At 43.9% G+C, this 25,979-nt stretch overlaps 1 protein-coding gene across 6 annotated transcripts in view; it reads right to left on the reverse strand.

Annotated features, from left to right (window-relative positions):
- SNX30 (sorting nexin family member 30) overlaps positions 1-25,979 on the reverse strand; it is a 135,230-nt gene that overhangs the window by 42,589 nt on the left and 66,662 nt on the right. For all 6 annotated transcript variants that reach the window (XR_004350325.1, XR_004350326.1, XR_004350327.1 and 3 more), the window contains 4 exons: positions 23,978-24,136; positions 19,942-20,137; positions 18,359-18,558; positions 2,032-2,118 (listed from right to left, as the gene is read on the reverse strand). Coding sequence is in view for 2 of the 6 variants with exons in the window: in XM_032634610.1 (XP_032490501.1) it covers positions 2,032-2,118; positions 18,359-18,558; positions 19,942-20,137; positions 23,978-24,136 (642 nt within the window). In the remaining 4 variants the exon portion in view is untranslated. The remainder of the gene's footprint in view (positions 1-2,031; positions 2,119-18,358; positions 18,559-19,941; positions 20,138-23,977; positions 24,137-25,979) is intronic.

Raw genomic sequence — 25,979 nt, forward strand, 5'->3', positions numbered from 1 at the left:
CTCAGAGCAACGTTTCAAGATTTCACCTCAAAACAGAATCAGCCCCAAGATTCCCTCAGATCTTCTGTTAACATGCCCAGACCCGGCGCCTCCCTGTGAAAACTCTCCATCTTTCAGTGGGAATCTGGAAAGTGAAGCTCAAAACATAAAACAATAAACAAAGCACAGAAAAATCTTAAGCTACTCATTTCCTACAACAGGTCTCTCCCTGCTGATGGGTGGTCAGGGAGGAAAGACGCTCAGGAGGCGTGGAGAAGCAGGGGACACTTTGGGACACAAGGAAACAATGCCCCCAACAGTGCAGTGAGAAAAAACATTTTTAATAATTAAGAAAAAAAAAAAGTGGCAACAAACCCAGAAAATGAAGCTCTCATTCAGCAGTCCTACTAGAGGCAACAGGAGCTAGTTTGGAAAACAGAGGATCTACCAATGAAGCACCTGTTACTACATCAGACACTGGGCTGATTTTTCCATCTTCACAGCAATCACATGTACGAATCCCACAAAGGCTAATGAGCAAACCAGTCCAAGCTGGGGGACAGAGCTGGGATTCAAACCCAGGGCCATGTGATTCTAAATCCTGTGCTCTGTCTACCAAACCATGGTTGACTTGGATAGGCTGCCAACTGAGCCCTCCTTTGCCCACCAAAGTAGTGGCTGCCCCAGACCCTAAACTGGAGACACAATTTCTGCTGCCTCCACCATTGGATCCCACTCACTGGTACATGGTCAGGACAGCCCCTGTTTTGTTAAGTATCACCACTGCTAAATAAGTAGCCAAGTTCACTCTGGTGTGGCTCAGCATCCCACGAGAGAGAAGGAAGACAAACTCCGCCTCCCCACGGTGTGCTGAGAGGGTATAGGCGTGTTTGGGACCTCCTGGTTGGTCTCCTTGGCTAGAAAGAAACCCTTCCCCATCTCGTAAGGACTCCTGTGGCCAAGAGGATGAGTCGTATGGGTAAGTGATGCTCCAGGGAGGTGAGAACAGCAGCAGCAGGAAGATTTCAACACTCCCTGGGAGGAGAAGGGAAGTCACCCAGGCCAGCAAGAAGGGTAGGGTAGAGCACTAGGTGGGAGCTCTCCCAGGTGGAACACGTGAGCCAGAAACAGCTGTTTCCTCTGCTCTGTCTGCTCCAGAGTGGGTGTGACCTGCAGTCAGCCAGCAATCCAGGGCACAGTCAACATTTAATTCGGCCTATTATTAATAACCTTTAGCTCCTGTCTTTGGAAAGGAACTGTCCCCAGTAGGGCTGAACATATACTAAATGCCAAAACCAGCCTCTGACAAAGCTTGCATTCGGTGCTGAGCAGGTACGAATGCTGACAGAACTATTTAAGTGACATCGTTTAAATACAGGACCTTCAGCTTCCAAACTAGGCTAGTGGCAGAACCTGCTGTCTTTCCTTCCCTCCCTAGCCAGGAAGAGTGACTTCTATACTTATATTTAGAAGCTAAATTGTTAAGAGTGAACTTTTTAAATACAGTATTCCACGTCATCCCTTTAAGTGAGACTGAGACGTGGGCTCAGCAGGCCGTGTTCCACAACATCAGAGGGACAGCTAGGAATTAGTCGGCGGGACGGGCTGCTAAAGACAGAGGGCAGCTGTGCACACAGTGCTGTAAAAGTGCTCACTCTCAGCTTCTGTGCTTTTCTCCTCCTGGGTTGGTTACAGTTTGTGGACCAGTCTGCAAATCACACTTCTGAGAACACTGATCTAGACTGTTCTTCCCCAGTCTCCTCAGCCCCATTTCATAGACAGGAACTGCCTATAAATGGCAGAGCTGGAAACCTTAAAAAACAAAAAAACAAAACAAAAAAAAACCAGGAAACAGCAGGAGAGTCAACCGCCAACGTACATTAGACATAAAAGGGAGCAAAAAGAGGAAAAGAACAGCATCAACCCCGCCCAGTTAGCACTGACCATCTTGGTCATATGGATCTAGGGACACGAATTCGCTCGTCATCCGGGAGGCATCACTGCCAGAAGCCCGGAGTAGCCCGCCCGCCCGCCCCGGGGGGTTCCCCTGACCTTGGGCCGCTCTTCCTTCCTCAGAGCCACAGCTTCCAGTTTGGCTTCATACTCGGCTTGCACTTGGTCCCTTTTCTTCAGCACGCTCTGTGGGAGGGAGAAAGGGCAGCGTGAACACAGCTGTTGCTTCTGTACCCCGTTCCTCCTTGAATCATGGCCCCAGCCAGCCAAGTGCTCCTAGGACGGTCTGGCTGCAGCATGACACAGGCTCTGGAGGCAGCAGGGGTGGAGGAGGGAGAGAGGGAGAACTGTGCTCAGAGACAGAGCTTTCTAGCACGGTAACTCAGCCTGACGCTGAAAGCGACAGAGGCCTGGGAAAGGGCGAGGTAGGGGGAGCGGTGCCCACCAGCAGGCATGCGCACAGGGAGAACTCAGCTGTGCCAAGACGTGGAGCCTGGCAGGTGACAAGGCGGGACGTTCTCTGAACCGTTAATGAGAAAGTCTAAGTCACGAGAGTTCTTGTCTCTTTAACACTGAGTTGACCCCTGGTGGACTGAGTTGCTCATTGATCATTACTGGCTACTTATCTGTCCTCCACTCTGGGCCAGTTATGCAAAGAGCAAAGAGATACAGCTCGCATTTGAGGGGTTCCAGCTAAGGGAGAGGTTCAGACACGGTAGGAGGCTGCCTGTGCTCAGAGCGCCACGGACGAGGCCAGAAGCCCTGCAACCATGCAGAGAGCCCGCCAGAGTGAGCGGTGATGGGAGCCAGGCTGGGTGGAACAAGGCGGAGGCAAGCCAGGCACCCAGGATGCAAAATTTAAGGAGACACTCAGTCTTGGGCCCTGTGCAAGTTCAAGGTTGGCACCTGAGTGTGTTTCCCTAAATCTGTGCCCTGGGCGCCTCCCTCGCCTCATCTGCTCCTGGCTCTGCCGCTAAGACCTCACCAGGTAGAACAGAAAAGTATCGGTTTCATCCCAGGGTTTCTTTTTTCTTCTTTTAGTAGAACCACAAGTGACAAAGCAAGAGTAATAAGAACTTTCTTTGCCACTAACTCAGAAGACACAAACTGCTATGAGAGCTTCGAATCTCACGCTCTCTGGCAGAGCATGGAGTCCGGGCAGGAAGGAGCCATTCCTTGGCTAAAGAAGTGGACACCCTGTGTCCCTAGCACGTGCTAAAAGGTGATGAGTGACTGAATCACTGACAACGCTCTGACGCTTCTAATGGAAGGCGTCAGCATGGGGAACCTCAAGTCTCCCCTAAGTAAGTATTTACTTGGAAAAGTGTTTCACCACTAGAAGAACATGAAGTAAAACTTGCAATAGCTTCCCTTTTCATTGTTTGTCACTCAGCATTCTCTTCGGCGCTCTGAAGTTACCTCCCCACACTCATCAGCCTCTGAGCAGGAACCCTGATGGTGCTGTTCATAGAACGTTGTGTTGTGATGGAAACGTTCCATGATCTGCACTACCCAGTACAGCGGCTGCTCGCCCCACGTGCCGACTGAGCTCTTGAAACGTGGCTGGTGTGACTGAGGAACTGGATTTAAATTTTTATTAATTTTACCTAATTTGATTAAACTGAAATAACAGGACTTCCCTGGTGGTCCAGTGGTTAAGAATCTGCCTTCCAATGCAGCGGATGTGGGTTCGATCCCCGGTCGGGGAACTAAGATCCCACAGGCCACGGGGCAACTAAGCCCACACGCCACAACTACTGAGCCCGTGAGCCACAATGAGTGAGGCTGCGTGCTGCAACTACCGAGCCCGTGTGCTCTGGAACCTGTGAGCCACAACTACAGAGCCCGCACGCTCTGGAGCCTGCATGCCACAACGAGAGAGAAGCCCGCACACCACAACTAAGACCCGACACAGCCAAAAATAAAATTAAATAAATAAATATTTAACTGAAATAGCCACCTATGGCAAGGGGCTGCCATACTGAACAGAACAAATCAATAAAGTAAAAAAATACAACAAAAAAACAGGGGTCCTTTCTGGATTTCACAGAGCCGAAAGCACTCTAAATCTACTGGTCTGGTGTCAGCACTAGCTGCTCTCCATGGAGACACAAATATGGTTCCCTCGGGGCCAGGGGCACCTAGAATCCATGCCATGGACTCCCTTCACAGGACGCCTCACATCTTACTGGGAAAAGCGCACATCCAGGCTAGGAACAGGGTTCCAGGAACTAGGATGAGTTGTTCCAGTGACACACCCCTGTCAGTGTGGCAAGAACCTCACAACCAAAGCTAGAAATGCTCTTAAAAGAATACCTTGGAACACAGCACAGCTGTGTGTGTTTTGCTCTCTGCTGTATCCCCAGCACTTGGGTAAGAGAATGAAGGAATGTTAAGGCAAGGCAGAAACAGGGTGAGGATGGCTGTGTAGGGCGGGGCAGGGTTATGCAGAGTGGAACACAAGTATCTCCACGGCCCTCACCTTGTTGATTTCTGGTATCCACTAGAATCAGAGACCCCTATAGATCTCTGTGAGAAGCTCAGATGGTAAATGTCTGCAGGGACTAGCCTCCCACCCAAAACAGCAGATTCTGCCGATAAACCTGGCCACACTAGCCTGTGGTTGAGGGGGCCGGAGCCTACAATGGAGTGAAAGGGCCAAGATACTTGTCAGCATCTGCAGAGAAGTTCCTGGGGCCTCCTGTCCCCAGTTCTGCTCCAAGTCTCTCTGTAGAGTTTGCCCAGGCCCCCAGGCAGGGAGGGATGGTGAGAGGAGCCCTGTCAGCTCCACTCAGCTAAATGCATCTCCTCTCCCTACCCCCAAAGTAGGCAAGGGGGCCCCAAGATTCAGCCACACACACCCCCTCCCACTACTGGGACCGTGCCTTCCTTGGCCCAGAGGAGAGGTAAGGGCTTTGTCTCCTCAGCCACTGCAATCCCAGCCTCGCCTGGAGCAACCAGACACTGCCTTCTCATGAAGCCTGACTGGAGGATTTGGGCTAACATCCCTGCCTCAGTGGACAGCGGAAAAAACTCCCAACAAGAACAAAAGCTCACAACGACCCTGCGGCAGTGAAAGGATGCCACCGCCATTCTACAGGCAAGAACACTAAGGCACCGTGGAGGGACCTGGTTGAGGCCACACTGCTGGCTAAGAGCACGGTGGTGACTCACTCAGGCTTCTCCTGCCGCGTTCCAGGGCAGAGCGTGGTTTCCCAGCCTGCCTGCCATCCAACCAGGCTAAAGGCTAAAGGCTGGGAAACCTGTTCTGAATCAAGATAAACTGTGGAGACTACCATCCTCGCTGGGAGCACCTTTGAACAGCACGGTCGATGGTCTGTAGGGACTGCCCTCCCAGCCGAAACAGCACAGATTCTGCAGACTAACCTGGCCAGACTAGACTCCGGTTGAGGGGGCCTGAGCCTACGATGGAGTGAAAGGGCCAAGCCACTGTGTCAGCATCTGCAGAGAGGCTCTTCTGTCACTGAGTGACAAGCAAAAGACATTTGTCATCTGAGCTCACAGAGATCTGTAGGGATCTCTGATTCTAGTGGATACCAGAAATCAACAAGGTGAGGGGCGTGGAGATACTTGCGTTCCACTCTGCATGCCCCTGCCCCGCCCTACACAGCCATACTCACCCTGTTTCTGCCTTGCCTTAACATTCTTTCATTCACTTACCCAAGTGCTGGGGATACAGCAGAGAGCAAAACACACAAAACCCCTGCCCACCTGGAGCTTACATTCTAGAGGGGAGGCAGATAACACACAAGTAAAATGTAACAATATAGCGCGTGTAAGGCAGTGCTAGGTGTCCAGGAGGAAAGATAAAATAGGAAAGGAGGAGGTAAAGCACTGAGGGTTTGGGAGATAACGAATTGTACACTGGGTGGCCAGGGAGGACCTCAATGAGAGGTGACTTTTTTTTTTTTAATAAATTTATTTTCTTTTATTTATTTTTGGCTGAGTTGGGTCTTCGTTACTGCATGCGGGCTTTCCCCAGCTGCAGGGAGCGGGGGCTACTCCTCGTTGTGGTGCACCGGCTTCTCATTGCGGCGCCCTCTCCCGCTGCGGAGCACGGGCTCTACGCCCGAGGGCTTCATTAGTTGTGGCAGGCGGGCTCTAGAGCACAGGCTCAGCAGTTGTGGCGCACGGGCCCAGCCGCTCCGCGGCACGTGGGATCTTCCCGGACCAGGGCTCGAACCCGTGTCCCCTGCATTGGCAGGTGGATGCTCAACCACTGTGCCACCAGGGAAGCCCGAGAGGTGACTTTTAATTAGAGACACAGAATACATTTCTCTCAAACGCTATATATATTTTTTAATGTAGAGCATTTCATCACAATTTCAAAATGATCCTAGTAATCTGTAACTTCGCTACCCTTCTTTTCAAATGCAGAGGAAAAAAATGACTTGTTTCTTTAATAAATAAATTGCAAGGAAAAACAGAGGGGGAGGGATTTCTAAAATATTAAAACAATATTTCAAGCAATGTATGGATTTTATTTATATCCCAATTTGGGAAAAAAATTATAAAAACAGTGTCTGAGACAACTGGGGAAATTGAACACTAACTGGATATTTGAGGAAATATTAAGGGGAAAAAATTTGTTTAGGTGTGATAATAATGTGGTCCTTTTTCTTTTTTAAAAGAATGTTTGCATTTCAGAGATATGTATTTTTGTATGAAGTGAGGTGATGCCTGGGATTTGCTTTAAAATAACCCAGGGGGCGGGGGCTGGGAGCAGGGGGAGGAGAGCTAGAACAAGATGGACCGTGAGTGGGCGACTGTTGCAGCCGGCTGATGGGTACGTGGGGGACGGTTATACTTCCACCCTACTTTTGGATATGTTTGAATTTTTCCATGATAAAAAAGTTAAGCAATGGAAACATAACACCTGTCATCCAAAATGTTTACTTTACAAACTAATAACAGCCATTAAACAGAAGTGTTTGGAAGTTCAATCACAGATACATTCTGTGTTTTGGCTCTCAACATCTGCACTGGATTTTCTCCAAGAACGTGCCACAATGGTCAGTATCAATAGAAAGTCCAACATCCAGGGAACAGGAAAGTCTCCACCCCCAGAGCTCATGCTCACGTCTCCCCCTGAGGAGGCTGTCGGCTCACAAACGTGGAGGAGGAGGAGAGAGCAGCCAAAAACAGCCCCAATGCAAATGGTCAGCAGCTACCAAAAAGCCTCCACAGGTCCGGAAGGTTTTTAAGCTTCAAGTCTTTCTGTAAGAGGGACATTAGGATGCAGGGTTGACAGTACAGAATGGCTTGTATTCTGGTGCGCCAAGGGCTGACAGCCCAAAAGACCCAGGAGGAATTTGTGTAGAATAATGAGGGTTCCGTAATAAAGAAGCTCAAATGAGAATAAATAATCAAACACCCAAAACCAAACAAAACCCAGACTCACAGATACAGAGAAAAGATGGGTGGTTGCCAGAGGGAAGAAGGGTTAGGAGGGTTACAAAATGGGTGAAACGTATCAAGAGGTACAAACTTCCAGGTATAAAATAAGTAAGTGGACTTCCCTGGTGGCACAGCGGTTAAGAACCCGCCTGCCAATGCAGGTGACACGGGTTCAATACCTACCTGGTCTGGGAAAATCCCACATGCTGCAGATCCACTAAGCCCGTGCGCCACGACTACTGAGCCTGTGCTCTAGAGACCGCGAGCCACAACTACTGAAGCCTGCACGCGCTCTAAGGCCTGTGTGCCACAACTACTGAGCCCGCATGCTGCAACTACTGAAGCCCGCACAACTAGAGCCCATGCTCTGCAACAAGAGAAGCCACCGCAATGAGAAGCCCGCGCACCGCAACGAAGAGTAGCCCCCGCTCGCCACAACTAGAGGAAGCCCATGCGCAGCAACAAAGACCCAATGCAGCCAAAAATAAATAAAATTTAAAAAATAAAAATAAGTCATGGGGATGTACTGTATAGCATGGAGAGTAGTCAATAACACAGTACTAACTCTGTAAGGTCACAGGGTAAATAAAGTTATTTTGGTGATTGTTTTGCAATGTATACAAATGTGGAAACATATATTATATGTCAAATATACTTCCATATTTAAAATTTATAATAATTTAAAAAGAAATCTGACACCCGACATAGCCCTATGGCTTGTCTTTGGGTGCCCCTCTAGGAGAGCATTTTCCTATGGGGAGGAAAATTAGTCTGAACTTGGTCCTGATGACATAATTTCTGATTAAATGACTGAACTTAGGTTGCCCCATTCAACATGCTCTTTTTACATATTCATTCTTTGATGACAGACAACCTGTGAGTTAAATTTTCTAGGGCAATGTTGGTAATACTAAAACCACACATTTTGCCTTAGTTTTAAAAAATACTTGTTACAGAAAATTTGGAAAATAAAGAAAAAGGTAGAGGAGGGGGGAATAAGCACCCACAATCTCATCTTTCAGGCACAACCAGTAACACGTTTTGTCTTTACTTTTAGTCTTTTCTCTTGAATGACTCCTTTGATGCTCCCCACTTCTCTGTGTCTCTTCCTGGCACTTCTGTTTTTCAGATGTTGGATACCTGAAATATTTTGGTCTGGCCCTCTCACTTTTATATTCTTTTTCTCTCCAATCCTCCATCTGTCTTTCTGTCTCACTTTAAAATGATTTCCTTAACTTTTTCTGCTAACTCTTCTATTGACTTTGTTTTTTCATTTCTATCATGATCTTCATTTCCATGAGCTCTTTGTTTATTCTCTGGATTTTAAAAAATGCTTGTTTTATGGCTGTGACATCTCTTCTCTTTCTGAAGATACTGATTTTTTTTTTCCTGCAAGTTTTCTTCTCCTTCAATGATGCTTTATGTTTTTCCTTCTCTGTATTTACTTGATACTCATACTAGAACCTTCCCTCAAATATCTGGCGACCCTTATCTGCACACTCACCTAAGAGGGAGACACTAAAAAACTGGTTGAAAGCTCTGTGACTTCGAGGTCTTGCTGACAGTTCTCTACAGGGACTCTGCTGGGTCATTTCATTGAAGATTCCCCCATCCTTCTCAATATCAGTATATTCTAGTCTCTTCTCCCAAAACCTGTTTGGATTTTTCCAAAAGGCTCTTTTAATGCTTGCAGGGAAGGTATAAGGCTGAGAGCCAAGCAGAGGAAGACGACTAAGAATCTCGAATCTCAGTAACCTTTTGCTTTAGATTTTAGGATCTTAGCCACCACCTTTAACTGTGCCTGGCGGCTCTCGGTCCAGAGACCCTCTCTTTTTTTTTTATCACCCTCCAGTTTTGCCCGAGTGGCAAAGCGATAGTGGCCCCTGTGTGAGGAGGGAGGACAGAATTGGAAGCTCTATCTGCTTCTGAAACAGACCCCTGACTAATCCTTCTCTTTCACTCCATCTTTCCCTCAGTCCCAAGGTACTTGGTGCTGCCAATTCTTGACCATTTTGAAGGAGTCCCTGGTGTAAACCAGGTGGCTTCTTAGTCTTTCCCCACCGTCAGCTTAGGCGGCTTTGAGTCACCCGAGTCCCTGTCACCTCTCAATTTGCTTTCAGTTCCTCACTGTACTGTGATTGTTTCCCTTCCTGCTGCTCTTTGTCTTTGCGGAAGCATACCTTTAACAAAAAGTCATTCTAGTGTCATTTTGGTTTCATGAAAAAGAGGAAGTTTCAATATATATCCAGTCCGCCCTAACTCAGAATCTCAGAGTTTTCATTTTTATACTTTTCTAATTTTTAAAAACATTTGCGATCATCATGTACATTTCTACATCCTGATTCTTCACATTTTCAAGAAATCAGGCCCTCAGTCCATAATCACTTTTGTTTAGGAAGGAGGACTTTTCTCCCCGAAATCAATCTTCCAGAAAATCTTTTTGGTTTTTGAAAGGCACCAGAAGTGGGCAACCTAAAGCACTGACTAGTCACTTGACTCATTAGCTCCGCCTTGTGGCCTCTGAGGAGAAAAGGTGGGCAGGCTGAAGAAACCATCCGGCAATTAAATAACCAGCATTTGAAAACAGCAATCCTGGAACATTGCTCAAAGTATTTATCTCCAACTCAAACTGTCCTCAAACCCAAGCTTCTGCATCCACATCTTACACCTCTAATCATGATCAGCAATGACTTCCATATTATTAAATCCGATGGCCACCATTTATCATGCTCTTTCTAAAAACACTTCTCTTGGTTTCCCTAAGGTCATCCTCTACTCTTTTTCTCCTACTACACTGACCATTCCTTCTCAGGCTACTTTCCTACTTGTTCCACCCCCTAATTAGGTGCTAGACCACTAAATATTGCCAATGCCTCAGGAAGCAGGCCTGGACTATTTACCTCGATCTCACCTTACCAGATAATCTCCCTGACTCTCGTAGATTTAAACGCCGTCTATACAGAAATGACTGCCAAATTTCTATTCCCACTCTAAACTCATAACCAGCTGCCATGACATCACTACTTTAATGACTAACAGGCATTTTCTTAACTGAATATGGCCAAAACAACCTGATTCCCAACTGCCCAATCTGTTCCACCCCAAACTTCCTCATCTCACTAAACAGGACCACTATCAACACAGTTGCTGAAGCCAAAAACCCAGGAGTCATCCTCAATTCCTCCATTTCTCACTTCACATTAATACAGCAGCAAGTCTAGTTGGCCCTTCATACAAAATATACACCAAATCCACCCACTTCTCCAAGCTCCACCACCTCAGTTATCTGCCACCTGGCTCCCTGCAACAGTCTCCTAATGGTCTCCGGACCTCCTCTCCCCGTCCCCCGCCCAACAACCCATTCTCCATACTGCAGCACTAGCTGTCTTCTTAAAGTAAAAACTGTACCCTGTCATTTCCCTGCAGGAAACTAACTGGCTTCTCTTTTATTCCTAAGAACAAAATCCAGACTCTTACCAACCATGGCCTTTAAGATATTACCGTATGTCCTGGCTTTTACTTATCTCTTTGACCTCCCCACCTGCCACCTGCTCCCTTGCTCAACTGGCCCCACTCACACTGGCCTTTACCTTATCAACCACTCTTCTGACTCTCACCTCACTAGTCATCACGAAGACCTCTGAGATAAGCATGCTCTTTGACTTGCAGATAAAACTCTCTTAAAAATAACAAGGTACATAACAATGAGCAGAGTTCCCTATACTTTGAAAAAGAATAGACACAGGTGTACGTAAAACTGAATCACTTTGCTGTACACCTGAAACTATCACAACACTGTTAATCAACTATATACTCCAATATAAAATAAAAAGTTAAAAAAAAAGATACATGACATACAATAGTTATATATCTGTAAATGTTCCAACTGCACCACACTGCCAACTTCAGTATCTGCCAACTACCTGCTATGAATGAGGCAGTGTGGGATATGAAGTATAGGGCCCTGCCCTAATCTTCTTAAATAAAAATTCTCCAACTTTTGGCCTGGTCGTAGTGATGCCAGTACTCAAAAGGCACTGCCAGAACTTTGCTAAAGACTCTAACGTGTTCTCTCTCAGCCCGTTACTATCATAATTACATTTTATACACACATTGTGTATAGGATGTGAGCCCACAGAAGGGCTCACCTGCAGATGTCTACAGTGTGCTTAACTTGAGTCTTGAGCCTGAGGGTAACTTTGGTACCCCTCTCTCTCAAGCACTGTTCACTCCGTAGCAACTTTGGAATACACATCTTCAACCATCTTTCCAGTACAAGCTGTCCTCATTGTTCCCTGAACATTATTCATCTGTTCCACATGGCCTGATAACGACCCTCCTTTTTCGGTGCTTTCTCTCTGCCTCCAAAGGGAACAGAATGTACCCAGCCACAATTATACTTAGAGAAAGATAATTTGAGCCTCAGCTTTGAAAAGCAGGAACTGATCCAGTTTCTCTCGCCAACAGTAAAGACACAAATATAAGGTGGCTGCTCATGAGAATTGGGGCCATGGAACAGAGAAAAGATCTACCCATGGGGCTCTGCTTCTTCATCTATAAAATGAGCAAGTTAGACAAGATGAACCTTGTCTACAATCGTAGTAGTCCCCAGAAGCTATGCTCTCCAACCAGTCTAAGTGCAGACTGGGGCAGTTTCTAATGTGGACATTAAAGCATTTGATCCTTACCACTTTTGTTCTAAAATTTTACAATGATATGCTTTGCATTGGTTCTCTGTCCATTCCTTTTGCTGGGTAATTAACCTGTAACGGCCTTCAGCTTAGGGAGATTTTCTTGTATTATTTCTTTCATAATTTCCTTCTCTCAGTTTTCTCTGTTCTCTCAATCAGGAACTCCTATCAGTTGGATGCTGAACTTCTGAGATTAACCCTCCACGTCTCTTATCATTCTTTCACATTTTCAGTATTTTTGCATTTTTGTTCTACTTTCCAACTACTTTTATTTTTTATACAGTAGGTTCTTATTAGTTATCTATTTTATACATAGTAGTGTATATATGTCAATCCCAATCTCCCAGTTCATCACACCACCACCACCACCCACCCCCGCTTCCCCCCATGGTGTCCATACAATTTTTTTAAATATAAATTTATTTAATTTTTTTTATTTTTGGCTGCTTTGGGTCTTTGTTGCTACACACGTACGTTCTCTAGTTGCAGCAAGCAGGGGCTACTCTTCGTTGCAGTGTGTGGGCTTCTCATTGCGGTGGCTTCTCTTGTTGTGGAGCACAGGCTCTAGGCACGTGGGCTTCAGTAGTTGTGGCACACGGGCTCAGTAGTTGTGGCTCACGGGCTCTAGAGCACAGGTTCAGTAGTTGTGGTGCACGGGCTTAGCTGCTCCACAGCATGTGGACTCTTCCCAGACCAGGGCTCAAACCCGTGTCCCCTGCATTGGCAGGCGGATTCTTAACCAGTGCACCACCAGGGAAACCTGGTTGTCCATATGTTTGTTCTCTACATCTGTGTCTCTACCTCTGCCTTGCAAACTGGTTCATCTGTACTATTTTTCTAGATTCCACATATATGCATTAATATACAGTATTTGTTTTTCTCTTTCTGACTTACTTCACTCCGTATGACAGTCTCTAGGTCCATCCACATCTCTACAAATGACCCAATGGCTGAGTAATATTCCATTGTATATATGTACCACATCTTCTTTATCCATTCATCTGTCGATGGGCATTAAGGGTGCTTCCATGACCTAGCTATTGTAAACAGTGCTGCAGTTAACACTGGGATGCATGTGTCTTTTTGAATTATGGTTTTTCTCTGGGTGTATGCCCAGTAGTGGGATTGCTGGGTCATATGGTAATTCTATTTTTAGTTTTTTAAGGAACCTCCATACTGTTCTCCATAGTGGCTGTATCAATTTACATTCCCACCAACAGTGCAAGAGGGCTCCCTTTTCTCCACACCCTCTCCAGCATTCACTGTTTGTATGTTTTCTGATGATGCCCATTCTAACCAGTGTGAGGTGACACCTCACTGTGGTTTTGATTTGCATTTCTCTAATAATTAGTGGTGCTGAGAGCTTTTCACGTGCTTCTTAGCCATCTGTATGTCTTCTTTGGAGAAATGTCTATTTAGGTCTTCTCTCCATTTTTGAACTGCGTTGTTTTTTTGATACTGAGCAGCATGAGCTGTTTATATATTTTGGAGATTAATCTTTTGTCCGTTGATTCATTTGCAAATATTTTCTCCCACTCTGAGGGTTGTCTTTTCATCTTGTTTATAGTTTCCTTTGCTGTGCAAAACCTTTTAAGTTTCATTAGGTCCCATTTGTTTATTTTTGTTTTTATTTCCATTACTCTAGGAGGTGGGTCAAAAAAGACCTTGCTGTGATTTATGTCAAAGAGTGTTCTTCCTATGTTTTCCTCTAAGAGTTTTATAATGTCCGGTCTTACATTTAGGTAAGACTTTAATCCATTCTGAGTTTACTCTTGTGTATGGTATTAGGGAGTGTTCTAATTTCATTCTTTTACATATAGCTGACCAGTTTTCCCAGCACCGCTTATTGAAGAAGGTATCTTTTCTCTATTTTATATCCTTGCCTCCTTTGCCATAGATTAGGCGACCACAGCTGCGTGGGTTTATCTCTGGGCTTTCTATCCTGTTCCATTGATCTATATTTCTGTTTTTGTGCTAGTACCATACTGGCTTGATTACTATAGCTTTGTAGTATAGTCTGAAGTCAGGGAGTCTGATTCCTCCAGCTCCATTTTTTTCCCTCAGGATTGGCTAATTGGGATCTTTCGTGTCTCCATACAAATTTTAAGATTTTTTGTTCTAGTTCTGTAAAAAATGCCATTGGTAATTTGATTGGGATGGCACTGAATCTGTAGATTGCTTTGGATAGTATAGTCATTTTCACGATATTGATTCTTCCAAGAACATGGTGTATCTCTCCATTTGTGTCATCTTTGATTTCTTTCATCAGTGTCTTACAGTTTTCTGAGTACAGGTCTTTTACCTCCTTAGGTAGGTTTATTCCTAGGTATTTTATTCTTTTTGGTACAATGGTGAATGGGATTGTTTCCTTAATTTCTCTTTCTGATCTTCTGTTGTTAGTGTATAGGAATGCAAGAGATTTCTGTGCATTAATTTTGTGTCCTGCAACTTTACCAAATTCATTGATTAGCTCTAGTAGTTTCCTGGTGGCATCTTTAGGATTATCTATGTATAAAACCATGTCATCTGCAAACAGTGACAGTTTTACTTCTTCTTTTCTAATTTGGATTCTTTTTATTTCTTTTCCTTCTCTGATTGCTGTGGCTAGGACTTCCAAACCTATGTTGAATAAAAGTGGAGAGGGTGGACATCCTTGTCTTGTTCCTGATCTTAGAGGAAATGCTTTCAGTTTTCACCCTTGAGAATGATGTTTACTGTGGGTTTGTCATATATGGCCTTTATTATGTTGAGGTAGGTTCCCTCTATGCCCAGCCTCTGGATAGGTTTTATCATAAATGGGTATTGAATTTTGTCAAAAGCTTTTTCTGCATCTGTTGAGATGATCATATGGTTTTTATTCTTCAATTTGTTAATATGGTGTATCACATTGATTGACTTGCGTATATTGAAGAATCCTTGCATCCCTGGGATAAATCCCACTTGATCATGGTGTACGATCCTTTTAATGTGCTGTTGGATTCTGTTTGCTAGTATTTTGTCGAGGATTTTTGCATCTATATTCATCACTGATATTAGCCTGTAATTTTCTTTTTTTGCAGTATCTTTGCCTGGTTTTGGTATCAGGGTGATGGTGGCCTCATAGGATGACGGTGGCCTCATAGGATGACTTTGGGAGTGTTCCTTCCTCTGCAATTTTTTGGAAGAGTTTGAGAAGGACGGGTGTTAGCTCTCTCTAAATGTTTGATAGAATTCACCTGTGAAGCCATCTGGTCCTGGACTTTTGTTTGTTGGAAGATTTTTAATCACAGTTTCAATTTCATTGCTTGTGATTGGTCTGTTCATATTTTCTATTTCTTCCTGGTTCAGTCTTGGAAGGTTATACTTTTCTAAGAATGTATCCATTTCTTCCAGGCTGTCCATTTTATTGGCATAGAGTTGTCTGTAGTAGTCTCTTATGATGCTTTGTATTTCTGCAGTGTTTGTTGTAACTTCTCCTTTTTCATTTCTAATTTTTTTGATCTGAGTCCTCTCCCTCTTTTTCTTGAAGAGTCTGGCTAAAAGGTTTACCAATTTTGTTTATCTTCTCAAAGAACCAGCTGTTAATTTTATTGATCTTTGATATTGTTTTCTTTGTTTCTATTTCATTTATTTCTGCTCTGATCTTTATGATTTCTTTCCCTCTACTAACTTTGGGTTTTGTTTGTTCTACTTCCTCTAGTTTCTTTAGGTGTAAGGTTAGATTGTTTGAGATTTTTCTTGCTTTTTGAGGTACGACTGTATTGCTATAAACTTCCCTCTTAGAACTGCTTTTGCTGCATCCCATAGGTTTTGGATCGTTGTGTTTTCATTGTCATTTGTCTCTAGGTATTTTTTGATTTCCTCTTTGATTTCTTCAGTGATCTCTTGGTTATTTAGTAATGTATTGTTTATCCTCCATGTGTTTGTGTTTTTTACATTTTTCTCCCTGTAATTTATTTCTGATTTCACAGCACTGTGGTCAGAAAAGATGCTTGATATGATTTCAGTTTTCTTAAATTTACTGAGTTTTGATTTGTGACCCAAGATGTGATTTATCCTGGTGAATGTTCTGTGTGCACTTGAGAAGGAAGTGTAATCTGCTGTTTTCGGATGGAATGTCCTATAAATATCAATTAAATCTATCTGGTCTGTTGTGTCATTTAAAGCTTGTGTTTCCTTATTAATTTTCTGTCTGGATGATCTGTACATTGGTGTAAGTGAGGTGTTAAAGTCCCCCACTATTATTGTGTTACTGTCAATTTCCTCTTTTAGAGCTGTTAGCAGTTGCCTTATGTATTGAGGTGCTCCCATGTTGGGTGCATATATGTTTATAATTGTTATATCTTCTTCTTGGATTGATCCCTTGATCATTATGTAGTGTCCTTCCTTGTCTCTTGTAACATTCTTTATTTTAAAGTCTATTTTATCTGATATGAGTACTGCTACTTCAGCTTTCTTTTGACTTCCATTTGCATGGAATACCTTTTTCCATCCCCTCACTTTCAGTCTGCATGTGTCCCTAGGTCTGAAGTGGGCCTCTTGTAGACAGCATATATGTGGGTCTTGTTTTTGTATCCATTCAGCAAGCCTGTGTCTTTTGGTTGGAGCATTTAGTCCATCCATGTTTAAGGTAATTATCGACATGTATGTTCCTATTACAATTTTCTAAATTGTTTTGGGTTTGTTTTTGTAGGTCCTTTTCTTCTCTTGTGTTTCCCACTTTAGAGGAGTTCCTTTAACATCTGTTGTAGAGACGGTTTGGTGGTGCTGAATTCTCTTAGCTTTTGCTTGCCTATAAAGCCTTTGATTTCTCTGTCAAATCTGAATGAGATCCTTGCCAGGTAGAGTATTCTTGGTTGTAGGTTCTTCCCTTTCATCACTCTAAATATATTGTGCCACTCCCTTCTGGCTTGTAGAGTTTCTGCTGAGAAATCAGCTGTTAACCTTATGGGAGTTCCCTTGTATGATATTTGTTGTCTTTCCCTTGTTGCTTTTAATAATTTTTCTTTGTCTTTAATTTTTGTCCATTTGATTACTATGTGTCTTGGCATGTTTCTCTCTGGGTTTACCCTGCCAGGGACTCTCTGCGTTTCTGGACTTGGGTGGCTATTTTCTTTCCCATGTTAGGGAAGTTTTCGACTATAATCTCTTCAAATATTTTCTCGGGTCCTTTCTCTCTCTCTTCTTCTGGGAGCCCTATAATGCGAATGTGGTGCATTTAATGTCGTCTCAGAGGTCTCTTAGGCTGTCTTCGTTTCTTTTCGTTCTTTTTTCTTTATTCTGTTCCATGGCAGTGAACTCCACCATTCTGTCTTCCAGGTCACTTATCCGTTCTTCTGCCTCAGTCACTCTGCTATTGATCCCTTCTAGTGTACTTTTCATTTCAGTTACTCTATTGTTCATATGTTTGTTTGTTCTTTAATTCTTCTAGGTCTTTGTTAAACATTTCTTGCATCTTCTCCATCTTTGCCTCCATTCTGTTTCTGAGGTCCTAGATCATCTTCACTCTTGTTATTCTAAATTCTTTTTCTGGAAGGTTGCCTATCTCCACTTCATTTGTTGTTTTGGGGCTTTATCTTGTTCCTTCATCTGGTACATAGTCCTCTGCCTTTTCATTTTGTCTATCTTTCTGTGAATGTGGTTTTCATTCCACAGGCTATAGGACTGTAGTTCTTCTTCTTGCTTCTGCTGTCTGCCCTCTCTCCAGCTACCTTTTTTTTTTTTTTTTTTTTTTTTGCAGTACGCGGGCCTCTCACTGTTGTGGCCTCTCCCGCCGCGGAGCACAGGCTCCGGATGTGCAGGTCCAGCGGCCATGGCTCACGGGCCCAGCCGCCCTGCGGCATGAGGGATCCTCCCAGACCGGGGCATGAACCCGCATCCCCCGCATCGGCAGGTGGACTCCCAACCACTGCGCCACCAGGGAAGCCCTCCAACTACTTTTAAAATTTGTTTTACTTTCCAAGATTTCCTAAGCCTCATCTTCCAACTTTACTTTTCAATTTTATTTCAGCCATCATATTTTAACCTCCAAGAGCTCTAATTATCCAATTGCTCTTTTTCCACAACATACTGTTCTTAATCAGCAGATGCTATTCTCAAACTCTCAGAGAACACTAATAAGAATCTCTTCTAAACTTTTCTTCTTTCATTTAATTCACACACTTGGTTCACCATGTGTTCTTTTCACATGTCCATGAGGTCAAGTCCACATTTCTGATCCTGCCCACCCAGGAAGAAGGAAATCTGTACCACATGCAAATAGGCAATAATCAATTACTTTTTGATTAACGACTACAACAAAGAAAGTACCTAAGTGCACAAGAAGTGAGTCAGCTTACCTTCATGCAGTCAGAGTATAAAATATATTCCCTGAGCACAGGTAGAAAGTCTTCTGTCATGTCCTCTGTCAGCTCTTCCAAGGCTGTAGAGCAGTTGCCGATGCAGGCTGACACACCCTCCAGGGGCTCAGCCAGCTCCCCCTCTAACGCACTCCATGTGGAGTACACAGGCCCATATTCTCTCAGCTCTACAAGGTACTCTAAAGGGGGAAGAGAAACCAATTAAGATCGGCTGGGTAGCAATCACTGGTATTACTGACTCAATAACCAATGCAGCCAAGAGCTCTCTGAGTATGCTTTCCTTTAAATACAACACTGTTTATAACCAATTTTTTTAATCTCCAAAAGCTGATATTACAGCTAACACTATAACATCAATCAACTCTACTCCATAATAGGAATGTCATGCCTCTGGATAATGGGGACCGCAATGCCTTTGGGGGAAAGTGGTGGGAGCTACATCCACCAAATATCTTCCTAGAAACCTACTCACCTACCCCTACAGTGAAGCCATATTTTAACAGGCAATGGAGGTAGAGTTTCATATAGGTTTAGGGGGGTGTTTTTAAAAATTAAAAAAAAAAACAGTCACAATGGAAAAATAATGGAATTTTAGGAAACAGTTGATACAAGAAATGTGGTCTTACCTAAGCAGACTCAACTCTCTCATTCAGGGGTCACCCCAACACCTTGGTCCCATCAGAATTTACCCCACATGATCTTTAGGTGTAGATGGTACCTAAAGCCATTTCTAAAACCTGCAGGCCCTACAGGATACCAACAGCAGGTAAAGGAGAATTAAAGCACAGGGAACAAGGAAAAATGTTGTTTGATTTCCCCCACAAAAAAACCTGGCCTATCATTTGTCACCAGGATTCTTGCCATTACCACAAAATGTTGTTGCCATTTTTTAGTAACCAATGGATGGCAACTACCGGAGAATCCTTCTCTATGTGTTTCACATCACATGCCAGCATGATCATTAACACTGTTCAGGTCTATTTGGCCTACATACGTGTAAGAAAACAAAGGGCCCCAACATTCTGGGACACAAAAAAGCAAGTGGCCACGAGAAGGGTGGGGAGGAAGTGGTGGCAAGAACAAAGGCCTCGTAACTCCCTGGGTCAGGAAGGGTGGGTTTGAAATGAAGCAAGGGCAGGCAGGTGAGTCGATTTCAAGCCTGAAGGCTCGTTAGGATAGTAACTCTGGCTAACACTGCTCTCATTTTGAAACATCTCTCTGCCAGAAAAGATACTTAAGTTTATTTCTTAAATGATCATTGCTATGGATGAAGGGAAGTTGAGCCAGAGAAAAGTGGAAAAGCCTAGAGGCTCAGAGTAGTTGTTTGCTATGGGGAAAGCAAACACAAGGATGAAATGCAGGGCAAGGGACGGGGTGCAAAATTATACTCTGGTCACAACTACCTCCCCCGCTTCTTGTATTTATTTATTACTTTTATAAGCAAAATGTGGCCCGGTTCTGCTGCTCCAGCATTTCTGCATTTTGATTCTGCTTGGCGCAATGAATGCCATTTCTGCAAACGTGGCCCCTGGGCCTGATCAAGAACTCAACAGCGAGCTCACCTATTTCCTCCTTGATGATCCGCTGGGCTATTCGATCAATGGTTCCCAGCTTGAGCGCAAATGTGTCTAAGTACTCGCCTATGGCTGCAAACTCGAGAGGCCGACTCCTCAGCTTGTAGCCGCCAGTGACATGCTTGACCGACTCACCCACTCGAGTCAGCAACGCCATCCCTTGCTTCTTATGGGCATTCAGGTCCTAAGGATGACATATGAACAAACAAACTCAAAGGGCTCGACTGCTCACATGGCCAGGACTCAGTAAGCCAACTCCTTTAGGCAACTTCCTTTTGTAAATGGAAGACTCAGAAAATAAGGAGGTGAGTTAGGTTAAGGCGCTCACCACACACACACACACACACACACACACACACACACACACGTCTCCTCTCCTTGCCATCACAGCCATCACAGCCACCATGCTCATACTCCTGCACCTTTACGCCCAGGTCTCTTTATACAGAGCTGGACTCCTACCTTTCCAATCACGTTCACTCACCCAGCACACCTTCCTTTAAACACAACTGTTTAAATACAAGTTTTTAAAAAAGTGTCCCTTTGTCCTATACAAAATATCCTAAATTGTCTTTAGGAGCAAAATTCAAGAGCTGAGATTCATTCCATTCATTTATTTATATCCTAACCAAAGCCATATAAGGGAAGTGGAGGGTGGGAAGCAGGAGACAGTGACAGGAAAGGTGGTGCTACAAAACCCAGGCCAAGGATAGATGCTGCCAATGACAAAACATTTTACCCTGGATTTCTTGGTTGAGGCATTAATGGGAAATACGTTCAGCTGCATACTCCACTGAACTGAAACCTAAAAAGCATATTAGTCTGCCAGGTAAAATAAGTTTCTTCCTATCAATAAACTCTAAGGGGAATCTTCAGTATCTTCCCGTTGCTCTATGTCACTTACCTTAATGGTGCCTTCAAAAGTGGTTTTACAGAAGATGCCGGTGTCTGTTCCTTATGTCTACCCTCGATACTAACAGAATGATAATTCCCAGTCCTAGAGGGACAGGTCTACAGGTAGAGAAGGGAACACGGCACAAGGCCACTGCTTTCTGGTGACCTCGCCTCATGTAGGGATAGAGCAGAGGTTAACGCAGCTGTCTGACAGCCCCTTCCCACGTGACACACCATCCCACGCTCAGGTCTCCAAAAGTGCCTGAAGTGTAGATCCCTCCTGATTTCACGTCCTCCTCCTCCACGCAGCCAAGGCCTTCACTTCTGCTCTTGATTCTGCCCTCTCCTGTCCACACTTCCCCCACCAGCCAAGGCCCTTGCCCTCTCAACCATCCCTTCTCTCCTGTCTATAATTTCAACTTCTAATCCGTCAGCATGTGAAATACATGCGAAGCTCACCGATCTTAAAAATGGCAGCAACCTCCTGTAAGCTCCCTCCTCCATCTCTGTCCTTCCTTTCTATGCCACCTGCCTGAGACAATGTTCTAAAGATCCCATCTCGGGGATTTCCCTGGAGGTCCAGTGGTTAGGACGCCGCGATTCCACTGCAGGGCGCGAGGGTTGGATCCCTGGTTGGGGAGCTAAGATCCTGCATGCCACAGCCAAAGAAAAACATTTTTAATAAAATAATGATCTTATCTCCCCTTCTAACCTCATACACTCTAGATAGAAGCATCCCTGTAGGCACCAGGCTTTCACAAGTCTGTAACTGAAGCCCTGGAGTTCTAGGAATTGCTCCACAATGTTTTTTTGGATCAGGGTTCGATCCAAATGGACTCACTGGACTGCATAAACTCTACTTCAAGTAGCACTTTACAAAGAATCCCCAGTTAACCAAGTTCATTAACGTGTTGAGTACAGTTATTTAGTCGTACCTATCTGACTGCTGCACCCATTCTGCCAACGATGAAAACACTGATTTGAACACAGCTGATACTAAGCATCCTCCACCTCCCCCAGCATCAGTGGTTTCTTCTTAAGGACCCTTCTAATTTGTGGTAAGATCATGTCATCACAAGGAAGAGGAGAGCTTCTGCGTTCACTATGGCAGAGCATGTCAGTGGCCTATCTAAGGAAAGGACCAAGTTATTCAAAGCGTTTTAAGAGAAAAGATGGGGGTACGGGGTGGGTGAGATGGGGAGTTATTGTTTAGTGGGTACAGAGTTTCAGTTTTGCAGGATGAAAAAGTTCTGGAGATTAGATGTACGACAGGGTGAATATACTTAACATTTCCCAGCTGTACACTGTAAAATGGTTAAGATGGTAAATTTTATGTCATGTGTATTTTCCCACAATTAAAAAGAAATAAAAGAAAAGATGAGGTTATTTAGTGCATTTGCTTCAGCAAATAAAACTGAACTAAGGCAGGAGGCTGTTGTTTTTAAACAAGCCAACTCCCCCGTACTCACTCACGTCAAGTTAGATTTTGATTAAGACTTTGGAGGGCTTTAAAAAAAAAAATCAGTTATCTCTGATGATAGAAATCAGGATACTGTTTACCCTGGGGAGGAGGGGGGTGGTAGTGATTGGGAGCAGAGATGAGAGAGGCTTCCAGTGTGCTGGGGATTTTCTGTCTTGATTGGGTAGTGATTATAAAGGTATGTTCATTTTGTGATCATTTATTGAGCTGTGATTTGTATATTTTTCTCTATGTATGTTATACTTCAGTAACAAAATTGAGCAAATTAAAAATAAAATCAGTTCATATTGCTTGGTCCACAGATGAACACCACATATACCCAAAAAAGAAAAGAAAAGAAAAGAAAAAACCACCTTTCCTACTTATTCTTTACAAAAATTCCTAACGACTGGCGGTCCAAGCTTTCTCCTCCTTTGTCTCTTTCTTTATTCAATAAAAATGACGAAACTTGAGGGCCTGCCTGGACAACGAACCACTAATCTGGGTGAAACAGTGAGCTGCACTTTTGGAGAAGAGAGTGGAATTTACTTTGTGTAGTCACTGGAAGAACTACGTCCGAGAAGCAGTTCACCAGGAAATACTTATTTTTAAAAAGAACACAAGTTTGACCTGTGTGGGAAAGGTTTCCAGGGAAAAAAAGAAGAGGAACAGGAATGTCATCAAGGAGGCTAAGTGCCAACTGAGGTCCAGGAAAAAGTAAAAAAGAAAACCCACAACACTGGAGGACTTTGCCAGGTGGCTCTTACGTCTGGAGAATGGCATCCCCTCCAACGTCTTTACGGCAACTGATGTTGTCTGTAAATATTTCTCCATTTTGCCATTTTGAAAAAGAAAACTGAAAAGTACCTGGGCCTTAATACCCTTGCCAACATGGAATGAATTACCTATGGCCTGAATGTGAGATAGGACACATGAAACTAAACAGATGGGGCTGGAGGGAAGCTGGCACAAGGGTCTGAACACAAGCTCCCATATCTGCAGACAATCAGAGTCGAGCGCCTCAGGCTGCCGGTCAGTTCTGCCAACAGGGAAGTTCAGAGAAAAGTCGGGGGCGCCAGCTTGAGTTTGAATACAAGTGCCTGGGAAATGCCCACTGGCTAGGAACTTGGCCGTGGGCAAGTAATGCTGAACTACTCTTGGTCGGGCAGTCTGTGCAAACTGTGGCCTCAGGAGCCACAATGACCCTACTTCACATCCTAGTGATGCCAGCTGAACTAGTACACACGCCCTGAACTTTAGTTTCCTTGCCTGTGAAATGAGGCTATAAGCAAATACTCACAGGGCTCCTGTGAAATATGTCCTTACCAAACACTCAATAAACATTCTTTCCCTTTCGTGCCCACCGTTGGTCACAACGGCCTCACCCAGTAATATCGCCGGTTAAGTGTGTAGGGAAACACTTATCCCTGCTTTTGGTAAGTGAAACTACTGTAACTTCCTTGACTGCTGCAGGGGGATATTTCTCCTAAATTCTAACATGGAAACCGTGCCAGGGCCGATGAGCACCAGAAACAAAAACAAAAACAAAACAAACCCAGAGCAATTCTGTGACACCCACTACAGGGGTGGCTTGTGAGAGATCAAAACAGCTTTTAAGAGCGAGCCCAAAGAATGCTAACCTGGGAGAGGAACATGAAAAATTCTGCTTACCTTAGCAGTAAGGAAAACATTAAAGTGTTCATTGAAAGAAAGCACAGGATGATCCGTAATTCTTTTCAGGAATTTATCCAAAGCTTTTCTTCTGGTCTCCACAAACTCTTCTGAAAAACGATCCACAACACCTTTCACCACAAACTTCTCAGGAAGTGGCTACAATGACATGAACAAAAATATTCAGAGTAACTGATAAGAAAGTCCAAAGAAAAACCAGGCTAGCAAATAAGTCCTAGGACCCATCTGTCAAGAACAGTCTTTCTTCATCGGTCAGATCTTTATGTAGTCATCAGTATAAATATTTCTGAAAAAAAAATACCAGTGGAGTAAATCACAACTACCCGGTCAATTTTATAATACAAGAAATGAAACAGTAGAGCATGGTCCCTGGAACACAGAAAACAGTCAGTTAACATCTACCGGTAAATCGGACAGTATAGTTATCTTTACGTTGCTTGATGCACAGGTGATATAATGGGAAAGTTAAGGCAAGATAAGAAAGAAAGGAAAGGAGTCAGACAACATCAGCCACACAAAAATTTATTTAAATACCTTAACATCCTACTCCCAGTTCAAGGGGTAAAAGAATTTGGTGAATGAAAAAATAAGTACATTAGGGAAACCCATGTATCTAAAAAAATACCTTTTCTAAGGCAATTTTTTTGTTTAGGTTTATGCTTAAAGGTTCTTAATAATATAACTTCCTTTACTCCTCACTCAAATAAATCTCTCCATCGTATTTACTCTGAGCCAATATTGTCGGCAATTTAAAACTACCTGGCTTCCAAGGGATCTTTGAGCTTTAACCTATTTCCATAGCAGCTTGATTAAAAGGCCTTCCTCATTACTGCCACCACAGGGAAAGAGAGTATCTGCTAATGCACAATTTGAAAATGTTCTGGTTATGAAATATTAAAAGAACATTTATATTTTAAAAAGGGCAAATGACCCAGTAGACATTTCTCCAAAGAAGATGTACAAATGGCCAAAACGCACATGAAAAGACGCTCGACATCATTAGTCATTAGGGAAATACAAACCAAAACCACAGTGAGATAATCATTAGAGAAATGGAAATCAAAACTACAATGAGGGGCTTCCCTGGTGGCGCAGTGGTTGAGAGTCCGCCTGCCGATGCAGGGGACACGGGTTCGTGCCCCGGTCCAGGAAGATCCCACATGCCGCGGAGCGGCTAGGCCCGTGAGCCATGGCCACTAAGCTTGCACGTCCGGAGCCTGTGCTCCGCAATGGGAGAGGCCACAGCAGTGAGAGGCACGCGTACCACAAACAAACAAACAAAAAACTACAGTGAGGTATCACCTCACACCAGTCAGAATGGCCATCATCAAAAAACCTACAAACAATAAATGCTGGAGAGGGTGTGGAGAAAAGGGAACCCTCTTGCACTGTTGGTGGGAATGTAAATTGATACAGCCACTATGGAGAACAGTATGGAGGTTTCTCAAAACACTAAAAATAGAACTGCCATATGACCCAGGAATCCCACTATTGGGCATATATCCTGAGAAAACCATAATTAAAAGAGACATGTACCACAATGTTCACTGCAGCTCTATTTACAGTAGCCACGACATGGAAGCAACCTAAGTGTCCATCGACCGATGAATGGATAAAGAAGATGTGGCACATATATACAATGGAATATTAGCCATAAAAAGAAACGAAATTGAGTTATTTGTAGTGAGGTGGCTGGACCTAGAGTCTGTCATACAGAGTGAAGTAAGTCAGAAAGAGAAAAACAAATACCGTATGCTAACACATATATATGGAATCTAAAAAAAAAAAAGCGTTCTGAAGAACCTAGGAGCAGGACAGGAATAAAGACGCAGACGTAGAGAATGGACTTGAGGACATGGGTGGGGAAGTGTAAGCTGGGACAAAGTGAGAGTGGCATGGACATATATACACTACCAAATGTAAAATAGATAGCTAGCTGGAAGCAGCCACATAGCACAGGGAGATCAGCTCGGTGCTTTGT

Source organism: Phocoena sinus, chromosome 6 (genome assembly GCF_008692025.1).
Source record: "Phocoena sinus isolate mPhoSin1 chromosome 6, mPhoSin1.pri, whole genome shotgun sequence".
NCBI classification, from domain to species: Eukaryota; Metazoa; Chordata; class Mammalia; order Artiodactyla; family Phocoenidae; genus Phocoena; species Phocoena sinus.